The sequence below is a fragment of the Cricetulus griseus genome, chromosome 6 (genome assembly GCF_003668045.3).
Source record: "Cricetulus griseus strain 17A/GY chromosome 6, alternate assembly CriGri-PICRH-1.0, whole genome shotgun sequence".
NCBI lineage: Eukaryota > Metazoa > Chordata > Mammalia > Rodentia > Cricetidae > Cricetulus > Cricetulus griseus.
This window is the reverse complement of record NC_048599.1, coordinates 148413482-148436245: the sequence shown is the minus strand read 5'-3', so window position 1 is coordinate 148436245 and position 22764 is coordinate 148413482. Positions and strand designations below refer to the sequence as shown.

Genomic DNA, 22764 nt, shown 5'->3' with positions numbered 1-22764 from the left:
GATGTGTTCTTGGATTTGATTTCCCAGTATTTTATTGAGTATTTTTTGCATTAATGTTCATGAGGGATATTGGTCTGTAGTTGTCTTTTGTAGTTGTGTCTTTGTGTGGCTTGGGTACCAAGGTAATTGTAGCCTCATAAAAAGAGTTTGGCAATGACTCTTCTGCTTCTATTGTGTGGAATACTTTGAGGAGAATTGGTATTAGCTGTTCCTTGAATTTCTGGTAGAATTCTGCACTGAAGCCATCTGGCCCTGGGCTTGTTTTGGTTGGAAGACTTTCCATGACTGCTTCTATTTCGTTAGGGGTTATAGGTCTGTTTTAATTGTTTCTTTGTTCTTGTTTTAATTTTGGTAAGTGATATCTATCCAGAATACTTTCCATTTCCTTTAAATTTTCCAATTTTATAGAATACAGGTTTTCAAAGTATGACCTGAAGATTCTCTGGATTTCCTCAGTGTCTGTTTTTATGTCCCCCTTTTCATTTATGATTTTGTTAATTTGTATGTCCTTTCTACCTTTTGGTTAGATTGGATAAAGTTTTGTCTGTCCTGTTGATTTTCTTGAAGAACCAACTCTTTGTAACATTGATTCTTTGGATTGTTTTCTTTGTTTCTACTTTATTGATTTCAGCCCTCACTTTGATTATTTCCTGGTATCTACTCCTCTGGCGGTGAGTTTGCTTCTTTTTGTTCTAGAGCTTTCAGTTGTGCTGTTAATTCTTCAGTTTCTTCATGTGGGCACAAAGTGTCCCATAAGTTTGGGTATGTTGTGTCTTAATTTTCATTGAATTCTAGGAAGTCTTTAATTTCTTTCTTTATTTCTTCATTGACCCTCCTTTGCTACTTCTTAAGAAGTCTTTTTTAACTCTACATTATATCTGCTTGTATTCTTCATCTGAAAAGTAACAGTAATCTGTAACTCTGACTACATGTATTTTCAAAAGTATTGAAGTATTAATTTGTGCAAAATAATTATTGTACCACTGAGTCATTAGACTCTTGTTAAAAACTGGGATGGGTCTAGGATATGACCTTCTATTAAACATGTATTTTGCCCATACAATTGTTAGAAACCACATATTTTATTTTCAGGTCAATGGTCTCACTGTGATTCAATGCTACTTATGGGGAGAATGCATAAGAAAATGTATAGAAAGGAAGAATAATTTACTTATGTCTTAGATCAACAACCAAAAATGATAATACCCTGTTTGGGTCTTTCTTTTAAAAATTATGAGATATGTGTATGTGTCTGTGTATGAGTATGTTTATGTGTGTGCTGATGCATGCAGAGGCTAGACGCATGTGCTGATCTCTTGAAGCTGGAGTTGTATGCCATTGTTAGATGCCTGACATGGGTACTGGAAACTGAGTTCATATCCTCTGCAATAGCATGCTTTTAATTACGGATCCATCTCTTCATTCCCTCAGTTTCATCTTTCTATGTGTGAACTTTGCCCATAAACTTCCTCAAACCTCTCTTCATATCTTTGTTCCTCAGACTATATATGAAAGGATTCATCATAGGAGTCACTACTGTGTACATAACGGTGGCTACCCGGTCTTTCACCACTGAGTACATGGACAGAGGTCTAAAGTAGACATAGATGACACTCCCATAGAACAGGGCCACTACAGTGAGGTGGGAGCCACAGGTAGAGAAGGCTTTCCATTTTCCAGCTGCAGAGGGGATCCTGAGCACAGTGACAATGATTCTCAAGTAAGAGAAGAGGATGCATAGGAAGGGGGTCACGATGACAGCCAGGGTCTCAGTCATGACTACAATCTGGCTGGAGGATGTGTCAGAGCAGGAGAGCTTCAGCACAGGTTGGGTGTCACAGAAAAAGTGCTTAATGACATGGGAGGCACAGAATGAGAGGCGAGACATGAGAAGGACACGGAACAGGGCATGCAGGTGGGAGATGGTACAAGAGCCCAGGAGCATGAAGAGACAGCGTTGTGGCCTCATCACCACATCATAATGTAAAGGGTTGCAGATGGCCACCAGTCTGTCAATGGCCATGGAGGCCAGAAGGTAGCTGTCAGTGTTCCCCAAGGCCATAAAGAAGTACATCTGAATGAGACATCCTGTGTAAGAGATGGTTTTTGTCTCTGAGAGCAAGTTCACTAGCATCTTGGGCACAATGACTGTTGTGAAGCAGATATCTATAAATGATAAGATGCTGAGGAAAATGTACATGGGGGTGTGGAGCCTGGAGTCAGAGTGGATGGCCAGGATGATGAGCACATTCCCCCCCACAGTGACCAGGTACATGATGAAGAAGATGGCAAAAAGGGGTTTCTGCATCTGGGGGTTGGAAGAGAGACCCAGTAGGATGAAGTCTGAGGTGCTGCTGCTGTGGTTCATAGCTGTCTCTTGGATAGATTTTGGAGAAGTTGTATGAAGGATGTGAGAGGAAATTTCATGTGTATAACTTCTTCCCTGATTTCAAACCCATTAAAACAAAGCTTATTGCTACTATGATTTTAAAGAATATTTGTTAAGAATTGACAGAAAAATATATTGAGAAATATCTAGCAAGCAAACACGAAGAGACAACTCTGTTATTTAGTAAATTATAAGCTGAAGGTTTCTAATATCTTGTTAGTTATGTCTGTGTTATTTAATGTGCCTGAATATTTTGGTTTCTGTATGTTTGACTCAAGTGGATTCCTGACCAAGTCCTTAGCTTCCTCATTTTTTCCAGAATAGGAAGTTGTATTTTCCTTGAAGTTGTTTATTTTTGTACAAAGGATCTCCATCTAGGAGGTCCTCATGTCCTTCTTGCCATAATTTTGGAGATTGTCATAGTAGGGGAAGTAGGCAAATGAGCATCAGAATTGATCCATGTTCTGTGAAATCTACAGAATTCAGATGGTATTTTCTTGTATCTACAGAGGAAAAGTTAACATTGACTTAATTACTTTTTGAATGTTAAAATCTGGACTCTATCAACTTTTCTACCAAAGATTTCACTTAAGAGGAGTTTTATAAGCTACCTATGGTAAAGACAGCATGTATTTAAATATATTATTTTTCCTGCCTATAAGATTACTTTGAAGCTATAAAGGGGTCATTACAAAGAAAGGGATATTAGCAGAGCATGCGTGTTATAAACCTGGAGGGGAGGGAATACTTGGAGTGGAAAAGTTTAATTAGGAATGAGGGCAGAGGGATAGGGGAGAGGGAAGCATAGAGTAAAGGTTAAACAAAATGAAGGATTATGAAAAACCCTATGGAAACCTGTATTCTGGGAGTCTGTTAAAATCATAATTAAAAAAGTTTGAATGAAGACACCCTGAATATTTGGATAATGTTCCTCTCAGAAGCCAAGCATTATCAAATGAAAATTCCCATAGCAGGGATATCTCCATGCAAGCTGTTGGTCAAGGAGGCTCCAGTGGCTCTCCAAACATTATAGACTATTGTCAATGTTCTTGATTGCCCACCAGAACTAGACCAGGACACTATTTTGCTAAAGATACTCATACTTGAGTTGCAACACATTGAGAAATAAAACTCAATCTGAAATGGAAGGCTCCTCCATCCTGGATACCTTTCACATTGCTAGGTGCTGTGTAAGTTGCTATGGGAGAAGAGTCATCAACAGTCCTATTCATCTTGGAGTCTATGACTTCCATTAATGACCTGCCCAGAAAGATATGGCCACCAGTGTAATGATGGGATTTCTATTATATGGGCAACCAACTGCTTTCTGATTTGAGGCCCAATATGCAGGAGGGAACTTATGTCTTGTACTGTCAACTTGTTAATTGTCTGTGGCTAAGAAGGTCATAGGCCCTATGGGAGAGTCTTTGATTATTGTTTTGCTAAATAGGCACAAGGTCAAATTGATTTCTCAGTGACTAGACTTACATATTACTTATATATTAGTTTTACTCTGAGCCTTCATCAGAGAAACTTCTTTTTATAGTGGGCAGTGGTTAATGAATGAGACTTACAGCGGGTCAAAGTGCAGGAACTAGATGATTGTGGCATGATCTACTCTACACAGGTCATCTATGTCACTCCCTCCAAGGTCAGGGAATATCATGGAAGATAGAACAGAAAAAAATGTACGAGCCAAGGGTTGGGGAAAAGTGCAGTGAATCAATGCCTTATAGTTGTAACATGGGCATTGTACCATTGTTGAAGTTGTGGTCACCTGCACAAGAATATCATCAGGCACTGGGTAGGAATTTGAGGGACTATTTGAAGCTAAAGGGTACTGGGGAGGAGGCAGTTTCTTCAGTGGTGTAACCAACAATAAATTTCCCATGTTTTGGTAAATAATATTCCATTCATAGTCATACAAGCAACTAACAATTCAACACTGAGTCAAAACCAAAAGGACATCAAAGTATGAGAGGGCTTTTTGGGAAGTAGAAACATTTCAGTGGGACAGGGAGTGGGAAGGAGAGAGGGAGATGGAACATGAAAATGCTCTAAACTCAGCAAACATGTGTGAAGCTGTGAAAGAATAAAAAAAGGCTGCTATGAAGTTCTCACTCCAAACATTCATGTTGTAATATATAAAGTTTAGTGTGTAAAAGTACAGTCCACACTCATATTTAGGAAGCAAGATACAGGGATGGTACCTGTTGGCATTGTTGAGCTCTCTGCCTCAGATAATAGACTAACAGTATAAAAGAGAAATCTAAAGATGCAGGGGAACATATATGTTTAAAAAAATGTGCAGCTGCCATCTTTTCAGGTAATGTGATTGTACACTTAGAAAATTCCAGATAACAGCCTCTTGTAACCATCACGATTTCACCCACCTGTTCAGATTTAAGGTAAGTCGAAAGGCATTAACAGACTTTCTGAATTACAAAATGTAATTTGTGAAAACTCCAAATGACAACATCTCAAAAAGCAGAGAAACGCGTGAGAACAAGCCCGAGGAAGTGGAAGAAAAGACTGAGCGTTTTCTAAAGAAAGTGTAACGGAACACAAATTGAAAACCTAAAAGAATGAAGATAGCATGTGTCCAAAAAGAAAGGACTTTTGAGTTCTTCTTTAGTTGTGAGAAGTCAATGCATTCTTCTAATGAGACCCCAAGGGAATTTTTAGGGGAATTTGAGAGAGTTGTACTAAGGTTTATCTTGAGAAGGAACTGCCTGAGAATGGACAAGATAATTCTAAAAAAAAGTGTAACCATACCGGGAAAGTTTCCAAATTACAAATTAAAGCATGCAATAATAAGATAAATTAAACAGTAAGGGCATACACAGAGAAAAGAAAGCAATGAACCGCCACGTTGAACTACATGTATCTGTATTTGTTCATGGAAAGAGATTTTGGTCTAGCCTTAATAGATGATGAGGATTCCTTTTATAGCCACAGAAGATAACTAGAACTACATTAGTACTGTTTATGACACTTGACAGAGTATTTGGAAAAATAAGGCTATATATCTGACTCATAAATACTCAGAAAATCCAGAAAATAAACTAAAAGTAAAAATTCTGAATTGTAAAACAAGTTTTGCCCCAATGAAAGAAGATATTTTGAGGTTTTACAATAGGATGTTAATCAATAAATTAACTCTAGGAGAATGACAGACTATTATACTCTGAACATTGAACACTGCTGGAAGGGATCATGGGCAAAACTAAAATATAAACCCCTGATCACAGAAAACTCCTGCAGCACAGTTACTAAAGGACACATGCTCATCCCCATCACTAACCAGAAAATACAAGTCAGTCTGAAATACAATTTTCACTCATCAGAATTTCTTTTTGCAGCATGTGAGGGAAACAGGCCACCATGTGCTGTGAAAATGATTGGGTAAGTAAGGCTAGCTCTTCTTATATTCCATATCAGGAATGAAAGCCTAAATCACTTCCCCCTGTTTATTATTTATGGGTCCTTTTCTCACATAATATATCTTGATTATGGTTTCCCCTCCCTCTACCCCTCCTGGATCCTCCCACATACCCTCTCCTCCTGATCTACCTCCTCTCTGTCTCTCATTAGAAAACAAAGAAGCTTGTATTATTTATCCAATAACTTTACTTAAGGCATCTACCCTGTTGGAATAGTCACATTTGTGTAGGACAAAGATTTGCATGTATAGTTTTATTGTGGCACTACATGTCCTACCAAACAAAACAAAGCAAAACAAGGAAAAAATACAAAGATGAAATCACTAAAATATTCACTTTAATGTGTTGCTATATAAATTAGTAAATAATTTATCGTGTATTTTTCTTGCTCAATATCATGCCAAGGTTACAGAGTGCTAATGCCTGCTAACATTTATTGGAATTCAGAACACATCAACTAAAAGCTTTTCACTAAAAAATCATTTTATGTTCTCCAAACCCTGAGAGATAAACACTGTTATGACCCACTTTTCATAGACAAAAAAAGAGAGTTTGGCAAAGTTAAGTAGCTCTCAGACCCTGCATTTAGAAGTGATAGAACTGGCTTTTAAATGGGAGTAGATCCAAGGACAGAGATGAAGATATTACTGGCTGAAATGGGTTATTTTGTCGCTGTACTATCTGGACTAGTGTGTCCATTGAAAGAAAGAACAAACTGTAGAACGATGAATACAAACAATGGCATCTCTTACATGCTGTCATTCATATACATGCATGTGCATATGAAATGTGATTAGAAGGCTGGAGCAACGTCTAGGTTTAACTTTATTGTTTTCATTTAAAACAATGCATGCATGTTTTTATAATTTTATAATGCATTGATTTTATAATTCAAAAGGTGAAATTACCTGATAGTTTCATTTACCAGAGAATTATGCAAATATTTTTTCTCTTCATTGACTTATGTTCATACTATATTTGGGTGTCATATTGCCCATAATTCTTATCTCTTTCAGGCTGTTAGAGAAGATTCTTTCTCTCTCTCTCTCTCTCTCTCTCTCTCTCTCTCTCTGTGTGTGTGTGTGTGTGTGTATGTGTGTGTGAATTTGGTTTTTTACTTACGAGAATTATCATGGTATCGCATAGATTCTGAAACATAGGATGCTAAATTAGAATTTAGGAATGTTGAAAATGATAATATAATATAAATTACATTACATATGGTCTCAACTTGAGGAGACCTCCACTCATCCCACTACCTGGCAGAAATGTTCATTTCTCCCTGTGGACTTTCACCATTGTTTTCAGCCTCACCTCTGGAACAGTTCTCTGTGGTCAACACAAGCTTCGGGGCTGCTACTGAGCCTTGAATTGGAAGTCTCTCTTCGTGTAATGTTTCTTATGGGCAGGAGCTTAGCCTTCTTCCTATTTATCTAGATATGGCCATTATATTTCCCATGCCTTGGATGCCTTGAGATTGCCATTTCACTTCCATACAGACAATGGTGTGTAGGATGTGCACTATTTGTTTGTGTGCACATTTGTGTATGCACATATTCTATTTCTATCTTGCCTACCCTTGCTGTTTGGAGAGTTGAAGGCAAACCCAGTGAGGCATTGACAAATCCCTCTACAAGTGGCTATTACTATCTCTCACATGGAAAACTAGGGAAATGTTATGTTTTTATCATCAGTTAGCAGCTGGAAAAGGTGAGGAAATGGAAGGCAATTCCAATAATTTCAAATTCAACGTTGCAACTTTAGGATACAGTTCATATTTTTGTTGTTAAGTAGACATGGAACATAAACTATTTCTGTATGTCTTCATAGGAATTTTCTAGTTTGGGGACATTTCCATTCTCAAGCTGGTTTTCTTACCCTTAGGCAGTTGCACTGGTCTTTCAGCTGTTGCAGATGAAATGAAGGTACAAACTGTAGTCCACGAAGGAACTCAGACAGCTCAGTGTAGTGGACAGGTTCTATGCTATCGCTTGTCTTATTTAATTCTTACCATAACATTATGATGAAAGCACTGCTTCCTCATTCTCTAAATAAAGAGACTGAAGTTCAGGTTCACAGAGCTGGTGAGTGGCACACTTAATATTCAAACACAGGCACTCCCTGGTCTAAATCCCATGTTTTATTATCCTCATCTTCTTCAGCCACGCACCTATTTAGGGAACTAAGCTTGTATCAATATACACACACAGATGTTCTCTTACCCCTGAGTTTCTCCAGTCTGATTCCATGTATTTTTATCATTTGTCCTGGGTCTGTCTTGGGTGTGAGTCTTTATGTCTCAGCTGTCTGCATCCTCATTTCCAGACTATGACAGTGGAGGAGGAGAGCACCTTTGAAGAGATACATTCTTCTTAGAAATCTTTCTGGATCCTCTTTTCACTATTGAAGCCCTTCCTTTCTGCTTGGTTTTTATTTCCATCTTGGGCTCTGTCAAAAACAGGATATTTGTCCAATTTTCATTTCCTACTTATTTGTGAGATTTCCAGGGCAGCTTTAAGCCATCAGACTCCATATCTAAGACAATACACCATGTTTAAGAAACCCTCATTCCCTTTGTCCCATTTCTTGTTTCTGCTTTTCCTATTCTCATCACTAGTTTCCTACTTGCCTGGCTCTGTCTTTCTCCATCAGCCAAAGAATTCAAATTGAGAGATGTCATGTGTGTTGATATTTGATTTAGCTGTAACCAGGCACAATTCGTAAATGCTACTGCTGACACATAAAGAACTGCATTGCCTCCTGCACCATAGGACAGTGTGGCTTCTCTGAGACTGTTACTTGTAGCCACAGACCTTGAATTGGTGTGCTGCTCACCTCTGCCATTTTTGTTTCACATAATTTCAATGGCCAGATTCCCACAATTATGGCGAAAATCTTTGAAGGCTGTTCAGTCTCTTGGGGAAGGGCTCTGATTTAGAAAAATTTCCCACCATGAGCCCAAATTTGTCTTCCTATGTTTAACAGATATCTAAGAATTCCATCCACAGAGAGTATTTCATTTTTCCAGTACTCCATGTTCCAGGCAACGGAAACAAAGCACAGAGAACTGGAATGACTAGGTGATACGGCAGAGTCCAATCAGAGTGGGCTCTCATGAGCCTCTCATGTCCCTCATGGTCTTGGTCTCCACACCCAGTTTCATGGGGGAACACTCTATAGTTGTAGCATTCTTGACATGCCCTTCAAGGCTGTCTCTTTGATGATATTTTTTATAGAGTTGGTGCTTCAAGGGTCTTATATTTGATCAAAGTACAATATGATAAGATGTACAGGGAAAGGTCAGGTTTCCTGGCTTTTCAGATGGAATAGGGAAGATGGGATAGAAAACGGGAGGAAGGCAAGATGTTCCCACTACTAGCATTGCCAATGACCCCATAGACTGCTTACCTATGGAAGTGACAGGGAAAGCCGTGGTATCCCTTGGGGGATCACCAGGTGGTTAAGATTAGGCTCTGAATATCTGAAGAAAGAGCATACTACACTGCTTATTTAGCCTCAGAGATATGCTTACTCCACCTACCGTGGGAGTTGACGATAGGAAGGGAAACCCAGGGGCCGGTTCTGTCTGCATGCCAGAGTCCTGAGAGGTTTGGCCCTGAAGTTCTCCCAGGAGGAGAGAGCATTTCTGATACTCTCGCTAGGCTATGGGGAAACTGGGTTCTTAAAACATTGCCTGTAATTCTCTGAGAGGAGAATTAGAACCATGTAGTAGCAGAGGTGGAGTGCGTTCATGTACATGTATGTGCTCTGTGTACCTGTGTGTTTCTACTTGTTCATGCCTTTGTTTAGGCTCTATACATGGCTACCTGGAGGGAAAAGTGGTGGCCTCTGCCACCTTGAAATTTGTATCTATGGGCACTTTATCCTGGAGAAGGACTTGAAATCCATTCCTGATAAGATTCTTCTGTTGAGTACTTATCCCTAGCATAGGTGTGGACTTTGGGAGCCCATTCCACATAGAGGAATACTCCCTGAGCCAAGACATATGGGTGTAGGCCTAGGCCCTATCCCAAAGGTCACAATAGACTCTGATGACCCCTATGGAAGGCCTCACCATCCAGGGGGAGCAGAAAGGATATGTGATAGATAGGGTTTTAGTTGGGGGGGCGGTGGTAGGGGAGAATGGGAGGGAGAAGGGAACTGGGATTGACATGTAAAACAATCTTGTTTCTAATTCAAATTAAAAAATTTGCAAAAAAAGGAGATTCTTCTGTTGGGTCTGTCTTATAAGCTGTGTAGTTTCTGCAAATAGTAACTTTTCTCAAGTATTTTATTGCTTTAATTCACTAATCTAGAAATCTCATATATGAATCCCAGTTTCATATATGAATGAATTTTCCAAGTTATTTAACCTCATGAATGCTTATGGTCTTTATTTGTAAATGATACAAAATAAAAACTTTTATTTAGGTATGTTGTTTTTCTCTTTAGTCATTTTGTCATTTTAAAAATGTTTCGACCCCAGATGCTATCGGGGAGGCCAGTACAAGACTGATCCAGACCCCTGAACATGGATGTCAATAAGGAGGCCTCTGCACTCCAGGGAGCCTCTGGTGGTGGATTAGTATTTTTCCCTGGTGCAAGAAGGGACTTTGAGAGCCCATCCCACGTGAAGGGTTACACTCTGGCCCTGGACACATGGGGAAGGGCCCAGGACCAGCACAAGAAGATTTGGTGGACTTTGCAGAGCCCCCATTGAGGGCCCTACCCTGCCTGGGGAGTGGTGGGTGGATGGGGTGGGGGGTAGGTGGGGGTGGGAGGAGGGTTGGGGGTGAGGGGAGGGAGAGGGAGAAGGGACTTACATGTGAAACAAGCTTGTTCCCTAACTAGAGCTAATAAAGAAATTTAAAAAAAAGGGATTAATAGGAAACCCACAGATTTAACATATACTTCCCTGGCAACCCCACTAGCATCAACATGTGTTCCAACTGATGAACATTATTGCCTAGATATGCTGATTAAGCATTATCTCCTAGTTCCAGAGTTTGTTTGCATTATGGTTCAACTTTGTTTTAAACTCTGTGGCCTGGGGCCATTGTGTAATGACACAAATGCAGTATGCTGCCTAGAGAATAGCCTCACTGCTCTAAGGAGTTCTGTGAGCCTCATTTGTTCACAGCCCCTGGTTCCTGGGAACCACTGGTTTCTCAGTCTCTTCATAGTTTTGTCTTCACCCAGTGTAATATAGTTGGAACCACACCGTATGCTTGTCATTTTAGATTGTCTTCTTTCATATAGTAATAGGCATCTAAGATTCCTCCACATCTTCTCATGGCTTGATATTACTTTGCTTTTAGTGTTCGCTCTTCTACCAGTTTTCAAATTCTGTGCACATTTTGGGTAACAGTCCACATTCGTAAATGATTTTCACACAGTTTAGTTGCTTACATTGTTTTGTAGGTGTGGTGTTAATAAGGTGCTCTGATATGGGCTCACTCTGAAATGTTTGGCTCTTTTCCTCTCCTACGCTTTTATCAGAATCCCCTTCTTTCTTTTTATTATTTTTATCCTGCTCATACTACAATCTATTTGCAGATATATTTTTGTTCAGTGTAGGACTTTGTATTTGAAGATGTTTTTGTGAGAAAGCATCTATTAATCCCAGGCTAGAGTCAAACTGTGTATGTAACCAAGGATGGCTTTGAACTTCTGATCCTCCTGTCTGTTTCTTGTCCGCTGTGATTACTATGTTCTGATGCTGGGTGGGTGTGATATTGGGGATCTACCCTAGAGTTTCTTGTATGTTAATTAAATTTTCTACCAACTGAGCTGTCTCCCTTGCTCCTGCAAAAGAAGTTAGAAAATCAATTAGTTTTCAGATTCATAGGCCTTAAATTACTCCTTCATAATTAAAAACCACTTGGTATCTGTAATTACACAAAGAACTCTTCAGTCTTAATATTTGATTTTAATTTGGTCCATGAGTTTTGGTGAGCTAACTAACTGATGAATTTATTTTCCCATCATTATCTGCTTAGGTCAATGCAATTGGCTGCATCTGTTCCCAATGCCTTAAATGCAGATACTACATCAATCATGTATCTGTTAGTCATTCCCCTCTTCTTGAATTTGGGGATTGATGGCTATGTTTTTCTTATAGTGATTGTTATCATTTTAGTTATGCTGTTTCATGAGATCACTGAGGGTGATTTAAAAATCTGAGGTATCCCTGAGGTCTGAAAAATCGCTCTGTTAAAGTTCCTGAGAAACAGAAGAGACAGGTTAGGGTCAAAGACATTTTAAAGAACATCAATTTAAAGTTTTCCAAGTAGGAAGGAATTGTTTCTCATTAGGCCTTAGAGCCAGGATGAATACAAATAAATCCAGGTGCAGGAGAATAATATCTAGATGCAAATCAAGAATAAAGCAGGAGAAGCAAAAAGCCCTTTGAGAACAGAGAATAATAGCTGTGGGCCCTTCATGGGTGGCTGTTCCTTGTCTGTCCCTTCCCTGTCCCACAAGGCTCGTGGAACACTGGGGAAGAGGAAGGAGCCTGAGAGAATGTAGGAGCCAGAGGATGGAGAGTGTACAGCAAACAAAGGTCTTTTAGATATGACATAGCTCATGGCTACCAGCTCACTGTAGCCATGATTGTCTGCACCAGATCTGCACAAGGAATGGGTCCCTCAACATTTTGTCATAGATGAGGGAAAGCTCATGAGGCTCTAACCTTCTTTGAAGAACTATCGCTGGTTAACAGTTTGAGGAGAGGTGGTGCCATTTTCCTCCATGGTGTAGCCACTGATTAGTGGCCCTTGTTCTAGTGAATAGTTTACCATCTGTGTTCAGATAAAAACTCTAATTAAAGTCAGTAGGTCAAACATGCAAAACAACAACAACAATAAAACAAAACCAAAGGCCATGGTTTTTTATTTTTATTTTTAATTTTTGGAAAGAAAGATCTCAGTGAGAGAGAATAGGGAATGGAAATAGCTAAAATCCATTATATGAATGTATGACACTGTCAAGCAATAGACATACTTTTAAAAGAGAATGATAGCTTATTTCCCTTTAGAAAAATAGAGCCTTAAGAATGGAACATAAAAAGAAACTCTGTCACTGACTCCATAGTCTCATTCCATGCACCTTAACCCTCTCAATGGATCTCCCTTTCTAACCTTTTTCTTTCATAACATAATTTTTATTGAATCTTGGGGTGTTTCATATCATGTACCCCAACCCCACTCATTTCCCATTCCATCTATATCTGTCTTCCACCCTTGTACCCCCCAAAAGTTAGTAAAACAAAATAAAACAAAACAAAAATCTATGTCGTCCTCCTCTCTGGGCAATGACCTGTTTCTTATCAGCTGCAGTGTTCTTTGCAGGTACCATCCACTCCTCTCTTTCCTGCATCTTCATTACAAATCCATTCATCATAGTGGCATTGGAGGTTGTAGTGTGTCACACGGTGTTGCATTTTCCAAATCAGCCCAAACAGCTTTACTTGAGAATGTTGTGAGTATTTAGGCTAGTTCAAGGCCCCTGGTTTCTGCTGCAACGCCAATACTGGACCCTCATAGAGACCCTCATCTATCCTGCTGTGGCCCTGAGTTGTGGGAGATCCCGCAGCCCCTTTCCACACTCCAGCAGCATCTAGATGGGGAAGGTGTTGGGGTGGGTCAACTCAAAGCCCTGGATCTGGGCCTAGTAGAGTTGGCCACTTTCCTGCACCAATGCCACCAGAGCTGTGCCCCCTCTGGCCAGGTGAGAAGTGGGCCATGGGGCATGGGGCACCCATGCCACGAGGGCTCGCTCTCCTGCTCCGCCTAGGTGAGGGCCTGGGCCAGCTCTCCTGAGTGCATCAGCCAGTGAGGGGTGAGGCCAGCTCCCCCGAACTGCCCAGGCGAGGAGCAGAGGGCATCCCTCCCACACTGGGGGAGGGGCAGGGCCAGCTCTCATGAGTGTGTCAGCTAGTGAAGGGCAGAACTTCCAACCTCTTCTGCAATCTTACTGACATTAATGGCTGGTAGATCACTGAAACAAGGGGTTAATGTTCTGGGTTTACTTTGTTTAAACTCTCATCATATTGTGACACTGGTTAATAGTCATGACATTTTGAAATTTCTTTTCTTGATTTTTGTGGCTGTTCTTTAAAGTTTAAAATACACTTTCTAAGTGCCTTTCAAATATGGTTCTTCAATGGCAGAAATTCTTTGCATTCTCCCTCCCTCATGTCCTCTTAATCTCCCATGCTCTACATCATTCCATCTACTTAGAATTTGCTCTATTAAATCAGAAAATATGTTTAATGAACTGAATTTTCTGCTTCAATATCAAGCCAAATTTCCAGTACTAATACATGTGTATGTAATGAACGTGTCCCTTAATGATCCAATGCTCTTCCCTCCAAAGTTTTTTCATCAGAGGACAAATCTCCAGGAGTTTTCTCCCACTGTATTCAACTAGCCACTGTGGCAAGGAGATCTGAGGTCTGTTCTCAAAGGCTCCGAGGAAGCATTCTATTCAATTTTTACTTTAGTAAAAGTCTTAATAAAGTCTTCAGGGACTACCCCCTCTCTGCACTCAGTTCTCCTAGAGGCAAACAGGATGTTTTATGGGAAGTGACTGGTCTCTTGTCCCTACAGTGATGCCATTCCAGATCCTACTGAGAAATGGAGACTTAGATGAAGTTAGTACCTAAAGATCTATCTTATGATTCCTTGTGATTTAGAATTATTTAGTTTGAACTTCTGAAATATAAGACTGTTCACAAAAGATCTTGATTTCTCAGTTCTCACATATTTGTTGAGAAAAAAAGGTCTGATGCTTTGTCAGAGTAAGTAAGCAATAAAAAACAATTGTGGTAGGAGCCTGGCATCGTGGTGCACACTGTAAGCTCAGTACTTGCGAAGAGACTGGTGCAGGAGGACCGTGAGTTTGAGGTATCCAGACTGGGCTACATCATGAGTTCATGGACAACTTGAACTATATAGTGTGACCCCTCCAACACCTACACATGTAACCCCACACACCTACACATGTGGTGGGTCTAGGGGCCAGAGGACTTGGTTTATAAGTTATTGCAGGTTGGAATAAATTATTTACTTAATATATGCTAGCAGTTTTTCACATTTTAAAATATCTCTCTGACCTTATTTAATATTTGGTATGAGAACACTATGGAATACCTTATTGGGCATTTTTTAGCTCAACATCTCAAAGCCAAATGATTAAGGTCAGGTGTGCTTATACAAATATGAAGACGATTGAAACTGAATTTCTCTTCTGTCTTTCTGGGTATTTTCTTAGATTTCTGAGTGGACACAGAACAACAATGGAAGGCACCTTTATTTTGAATCCCAGATGTCTCTGTGTTTTATTGGAGAAAAAACAACAAAACCCCCTCAATATCTTGAAAGTTCATGGTCATATATTTAAATTTCTCACCTTGCTGATAACAAGCTGGGGATTAAGAAACACTGCTAGTAGTGAGAACTCAATGAAGCATACAGACTTAGTGATGATTCTAAGTCTTTTTAAAATAATTTTTTGTTTAAAATAAAAACAATCTTATTTTCCATACCAATCTCAGTTCCCTCTCCCTCCCATCCTCCTATTCCCCCTACCAGTCTCCCATCCCACCCTCCATCCACTCCCCAGGGAGGGTGAGGCCTTCCATTGGGGGATCATCAACGTCTGTCACATCACTTGGGGCAGGACCTAGGCCCTCCCCTGTGTATCTAGGCACAAAGCCCATTTGTGCACTAGGGACAAATACTGGTTCCACTGCCAGAGACCCCATAGATTGCCCAAGCTTTCCAACCGACACCCAGGTTCAGGGGGTCTAGTTTGGACCTATGCTGGTTCCCCAGCTGTCAGACTGGGGATCATGAGCTCCCACTTGCTCAGGTCAGCTGTTTTTGTGGGTTTCTCCATCATGGTCTTGATCCCTTTGCTCATCATTCCTTCCTCTCTACAACTGGATTCCAGGAGTTCAGCTCAGTGCTTAGCTGAGGATCTCTGCTTATACTTCCATCAGCTACTGGGTGAAAGCTTTATGATGGCATTTAAGGTAGTCATCAATCTCATTATAGGAGAAGGTAGCCTCTCCACTACTGATTAGATTCTTAGTTGGGGTCATCCTTGTGGATCTCTGGAGATTTCCCTAGTGCCAGATTTCTCTTTAAACTTATAATGGCTCCCTCTATTAAGGTATCTCTTTTCTTGCTCTCCTTCTCTATTCTTTCCCCCAACTTGATTTTCCTGATCCCTCATGTTCTCCTTCCCCCTTCTCCCCTCCTCTTTCTCCTACCTCTCTCCCCCTCCCCCTCATGTTCCCAATTTGCTCAGGAGATCTTATCCCTTTCCCCTTCTCCGGGGGTCCATGTATGTCTCCCTTAAGGTCCTCCTTGTTTCCTAGCTTCTCTGGGGTTGTGGATTGTAATCCTTTGCCCTTTGTCTAATATCCACTTATGAGTGAGTACATACTATGTTTGTCTTTCTGTGTCTGGGTTAGCTCACTCAGGATGGTCGACTGAAATCAATAAAGCAGAAACAAAGAAAACAATACAAAGAATAATGAAACAAAGAGTTGGTTCTCTAAGAAAATCAATAAGATAGACAAACCTTTATGCAAACTAATGAAAAGACAGAGAGAGAGAGAGAGAGAGAGAGAGAGAGAGAGAGAGAGAGAGAGAGAGAGAACATGCCAATTAACAAAATCAGAAATGAAAAGAGGGACATAACAAAGGACACTGAGGAAATCCATAGAATTATCAAGTCATACTTCAAATACCTGTACTTCACAAAATTGAAAAATTTAAAGGAAATGGACAATTTTCTGGATAGATTCTGTCTTTAGTTGGTATTTTATTGACAACACAGCCAGAAATTACTTATTAAATTGCAACCATATTGATGTTTTTGTGTAGCAATGTATGTAGTAGTTACTAATGCTTTCCATGTACAAGCTCATGATTTGATGGTCTCTCATGGCTTCCTCTGTTTGAGGTCTGGTCAGAAGGAGTTAAAGGTCCCTTGGATTTGAGTGTTGACTTGTCAGTAAAAAATCTTCAAGAATATTTCCTGGCTTCAGACAAAGTGATGACTAATGTTTATAAAGGTAGCTGCTTTATATACCTGGCTCACAGACTGTTTGAAATGGATAGCACCTTACAGCTTTCTATGATGAGCATGTGGTATAAATGAGAATTAAATCTTTGTTTTTAAGGTCACTAGACTTTTGGGCTATTTATTTGTATAGCACAACCTTGCATATATCATGCCTGATACATTGACATATGTAGCTCACAAGGGAAGATTAGGGAAGATTATTGACATCTAGGGAAACAAAGAATTAAGAGCAATGGAAGAGGAGGTGTGTCCTGAGAATTCACCATGTCATGGAATTAATGGTGAAACCTAGGTGAGACCTATAGATATTTTTGTAGTTTACCCTGCCTGTCTAACTTTATCCCCCTTATTCTTAAATTGAACAAGCTCACCCACTGCCTTTCTCACCATCTCCCAGATGCACTACCATGTTTACTTCCTCTACACAATGAAATGTCTTTACCATTTGAAATGCTCTGCCCTTTCTTCATCTTTGAATCTTTTTTTTGCCCATCTTCAGTCTGTCTTTAGACTGACCTCAGCTCATTGGTCCAGGATGTGTTTCCTAATTTCCTACTAAGATCACATAATTCATTATTATGAACACTGATCAATATATATTTCCCAGGTTTGGGACATGTACATGCATCTACAGTTACCAACATATTGAGTATTGCAAAAATTCCTGAAATTTGGAGTCCTGCAGCACATGGTCTGAGAATAAATGTGTATTTAGTCAAGATGATAGACAGAAACCAAGTATCTTACTTCCAGATTAACAATGCTGGTGTTCAATAATACCCCTTGCTATTTTATAGAGGATCATGCGTAGATGTATAGAAAGTTAAAGTAGCTGTAAATGTCTTAGGTCATCTCTCAATTGTATGTTTCAGAATTGACATTTCTGTGAGTGAAGTCTGTCTCTTAACTTCCTCAAACCTCTCTTCATATCTTTGTTCCTCAGGCTATATATGAAAGGATTCATCATAGGAGTCACTACTGTGTACACAACGGTGGCTACCCGGTCTTTCACCACTGAGTACATGGACAGAGGTCTAAAGTAGACATAGATGACACTCCCATAGAACAGGGCCACTACAGTGAGGTGGGAGCCACAAGTAGAGAAGGCTTTCCATTTTCCAGCTGCAGAGGGGATCCTGAGCACAGTGACAATGATTCTCAAGTAAGAGAAGAGGATGCATAGGAAGGGGGTCACGATGACAGCCAGGGTCTCAGTCATGACTACAATCTGGCTGGAGGATGTGTCAGAGCAGGAGAGCTTCAGCACAGGTTGGGTGTCACAGAAAAAGTGCTTAATGACATGGGAGGCACAGAATGAGAGGCGAGACATGAGAAGGACACGGAACAGGGCATGCAGGTGGGAGATGGTACAAGAGCCCAGGAGCATGAAGAGACAGCGTTGTGGCCTCATCACCACATCATAATGTAAAGGGTTGCAGATGGCCACCAGTCTGTCAATGGCCATGGAGGCCAGTAGGTAACTGTCAGTGTTTGCTAAAGCTATGAAGAAGTACATCTGAATGAGACATCCTGTGTAAGAGATGGTTTTTGTCTCTGAGAGCAAGTTCACTAGCATCTTGGGCACAATGACTGTTGTGAAGCAGATATCCATAAATGATAAGATGCTGAGGAAAATGTACATGGGGGTGTGGAGCCTGGAGTCAGAGTGGATGGCCAGGATGATGAGCACATTCCCCCCCACAGTGACCAGGTACATGATGAAGAAGATGGCAAAAAGGGGTTTCTGCATCTGGGGGTTAGAAGAGAGACCTAGTAGGATGAAGTCCGAGATGCTGCTGTTGTGGTTGTTCATCTCCTTGTTTCTGGGCGTGTTTTGGAGGAATTTGGGAGAGATATGAAGGACAAATTGATCAAGACAATGTAACTCTTAGCTTTCAGGTTGTAATCAAATCTCATTGCTGTTCATTAGGATTTAAAAATATGTTCAGTTAAAGAAATTATATTAAAAATAAAAACAATATCCTAGCCCACAACTCCAGCAGAAGCTCCTTGCTCTACCAGAGGCCATGCCGGTAACCAAAAGCCCAGGTAAGGCCCTGTCGTGCCAACCATGAACATTTCCAGTTTTTGCCCCAATAGACCCCATCCCCTAGTCTCCATATCCTAGCCCACAACTCTGGTGGAAGCCTTCTGTTTTACCAGGGCAAGCTAGTTCCTAGAATTCCATAACCTCATAGGTAATGTCAGCATCCAGAACCCCAGAGGTCAAGCAGGACATGAAAACCCCAGTGGAGACACCTTACTGGACCAAAGAACTTGCTGGTCACCAGAACCACAGGCCACTCAGGCCAGAAGACCAGAGATGAAACTGAAATCAAGGGGGAAAACACATCTATACAACAAAGAAAATCTCAGAAATCCATACCTAAACCTGTAATTACCCCAAACCCAGATGCCTAGAGGCCAGTGTAAGAAGACAAAAAACAACAGTCAGGGCAACATGTCACCATCAGAGCCCAGCTAACCTGCTACAGTGAACCCTGAATATTCCAACACAGATGAAGCACAAGAAAACAACCTTAAAACCGACTTTATGAAGTTGATAGAGGTCACTAAAGAGGAAATCAGTCTTAAAGAAATCCAGGAAAGCACAAACAAACCATTGGAGGAACTGAATAAATCGCTTAAAGAAAGCCAAGAAAAAAATAGGAGAAGGAAATGAATAAAACTGTTTAAGACCTGAAAGTGGAAATAGAAGCAATAAAGAAAACAAAAATTGAGATAACTTTGGAGATGGGAAATCTAGGTAAGTGAACAGAACTATAGACACAATTATCAACAACAGGATACTAGAAATGGAAGAATCTTAGGTGTACAAAGTATGATAGAAGGTACTGATCCATAAGTCAAAGAAAATGTTAAATCTAAAAATTTCCTGACACACAAAAAAATCTAGGAAATTGGGACACTATAAAAAGACCAAGACTGAGAATAACAGGAATAGATGAAGAAGAATCCCAACCCAAAGACCCAGAAAATATTTTGAACAAAATCATAGAAGAAGAATTCCTCATTTTATGAATGGCATGCCTATAAAGAAGCTTACAGAACACGAAATATGCTGGACCAGAAAAGAATGTCTCCCCACCACATGATAATCAAAACACTGGATGTACAGAACAAAGAACAAATATTAAAAGCTGCAAAGGAAAAAGACCAAGTAACATATAAAGGCAGACCTATTAAAATTACACCTGACTTCTTAACAGAAACTCTAAAAGCCAGAGAGCCTGGACAGATGTCTTGTAAACTCTAAGACCACAGATGCCAGCCCAGACTACTATGCCCAGAAAAACTTTCAGTCACCATAGACAGAGAAAACAAGATATTTCATAACAAAATCAAATTTAATCAATATCTAGCCACAAATACAGTCCTACAGAAAGTACTAAAAGGAAAACTCCAATCTAAGGAGGCTAACTATAACCATGAAAACATAGGAAATAATCTCTCTCTCCCTCCCTCCCTCCCTCCCTCTCTCTCTCTCTCTCTCTCACACACACACACACACACACACACGCACGCACGCGCGCGCACACACACACACACACACACGTTACCTCTACCACAACAAAATAACAGGAATTAACAGTCATTGACATTAATATCTCTCAATATCAATGGACTCAATTCCTCAATAGAGAGGCTATCAGAATGGGGGAAAAAAAAAAACAGGATCCATCATTCTTCTGTGTACAAGAAACACACCTCAACATCAAAGACAGACATTACCTCAGAGTAAAGGGTTGGAAAAAGATTTTCCAGGCAAATGGATACAAGAAGCAAGCTGGTGTAGCTATTCTAATGTCTAACAAAATAGACTTCCAACCAGTTAATCAGAAAAAAAACCTGTACTGCACAAAATTGGAAAATCTAAAAGAAATAGACAGTTTTCTTGATAGATACCACTCACCAAAGCTAAATCAAGATCAGATAAACAATTTAAATAGACTTATAATGTCAAAGGAAATAGAAGCAGTCTTTTAAAGTCTCCCAAATAAAAAGTCCAGGCCAGATAGTTTTGACACAGAGTTCTTCCAGACTTTTAAAGAGGAACTAATACCGTTACTTCCAAAATTATTTCACAAACTAGAGACAGAAAGAACATCGCCAAATTCTTTTTATGAGGTTGCAGTCAACCTGACACTAAAACCACAGAAAGATTCAACAAAGAAAGAGAATTAAAGACCAAGTTCTCTCATGAACATTGATGCAAAAATACCCAATAAAATACTGGCAAACTGAATCCAATAACACATCAAAAAGATCATCCACCATAGTCAATTAGGCTTTATCCCAGAGATGCAGTGGTGGTTCAACATATGAAAATCAGTAATGTAATATGCCATATAAACAAACAGAAAGAAAAACCCATATGATCACCTCATTAGATGTTGAAGAAGCTTTGACAAACTCCAATACCCCTTCATGATAAAAGTCTTGGAGACATCAGGGATACAAAGTACATACCTAAACATAATAAAGGCAATTTACAGCAAGCCAACAGTCAACATCAAGTTCAATGGAGAGAAACTCAAATCAATTTCACTAAAATCAGGAACATGACAAGGCTTTCCATTCTCTCCATATCTATTGAAGATAGTGTTTGAAGTTCTAGCTAGAGCAATAAGATAACTAAAGGAGATCAAGGAATACATTTTGGAAAGGAAGAAGTCAAAGTTTATTTGCAGATGATATAGTATACATAAATGACCCAAAAACTCTACCAGGAAATTTTTACAGCTGATAAGCACTTTCAGCAAATTACCTGGATACAAGATTAACTCAAAACCTCTCCTATATACAAATAACAAACAGGTTGAGAAAGAAATCAGGGAAACAACACCCTTTACAATAGCCACAAACAATACAAAATATCTTGGGGGTAACTTTAGCCAAACAAGTAAAAGACCTATATGACAAGAACTTGAACTTTCTGAAGAAAGAAATTGAATAAGATATAAAAAGATGGAAAGATATCCTATGGTCTCAGATTGGTAGGATTAACATAGTAAAATTGGCCATTTTATAAAAAAAAACTGCAGATACAAAGCAATCCCCATCAAAATTCCAACATATTTTTTGCAGTCCTTGAAAGAACAATACTCAATTTCATATAGAAAAACAAAAAACCCAGGATATCAAAAATGATCTTGTCCAGTGAAAGAACGTCCAGGGGTATCACCATCCCTGATTTCAGGCTGTACTACAGAGCTGTAGTAATAAAAAAAACACATGATATTGATAAAAAAGCAGACAGGTGGATCAATGGATTCAAGTTGAAGACTCAGACATAAATCTACACACCTATGGAAGCTTGAGTTTTGATAAAGAATTCAAAAATATTCAATGGAAAAAAGAAAGCATTTTCAACAAGTGGTGCTGGTCTAACTGGATGTCAGCATGTAGAAGAATGCAAATAGATTCATATATATCTCCCTGCACAAACCACAAGTCCAAGTGTACCAAAGACCTCAACATTAAATGAGATACACTGAACCTGATAGAAGAAAAAGTGAGGAATAGCCTTCAAAGCATTGGCGCTGGAGACAACATCCTGAACAGAACACCAATAGTGTAGGTATTAAGATCAACAATTAATAAATGGGACCTCATGAAACTGAAAATCTTCAGTAAGGCAAAGAAAGGACACCATCAGTAGACAAAACAGCAATCTACTAAATGGGAAAAGATTTTTAACAACTCCATATCTGACAGAGGGCTAAATTCCAAAGTATATAAAGAACTCAATAAACTAGACATCAAAAACCAAATAATCCAATTAAAAAATAGGGTACAGATCTAAATAAAGAA

At 39.6% G+C, this 22764-nt stretch overlaps 3 protein-coding genes across 3 annotated transcripts in view; 1 reads left to right on the top strand and 2 right to left on the bottom strand.

The window, feature by feature from the left end:
• The window catches only part of Dennd1a (DENN domain containing 1A), a 1920886-nt gene that overhangs the window by 1113262 nt on the left and 784860 nt on the right, over window positions 1-22764 (top strand).
• LOC100768631 (olfactory receptor 1L4) lies at window positions 1442-2368 on the bottom strand. The gene has a single exon (XM_027423591.1). It carries the CDS (start codon window positions 2366-2368, stop codon window positions 1442-1444), a length of 927 nt encoding a protein of 308 aa, XP_027279392.1.
• LOC100771984 (olfactory receptor 1L4) lies at window positions 17798-18748 on the bottom strand. Its single transcript, XM_027423614.1, has one exon. It carries the CDS (start codon window positions 18740-18742, stop codon window positions 17798-17800), a length of 945 nt encoding a protein of 314 aa, XP_027279415.1. The 5' UTR covers window positions 18743-18748.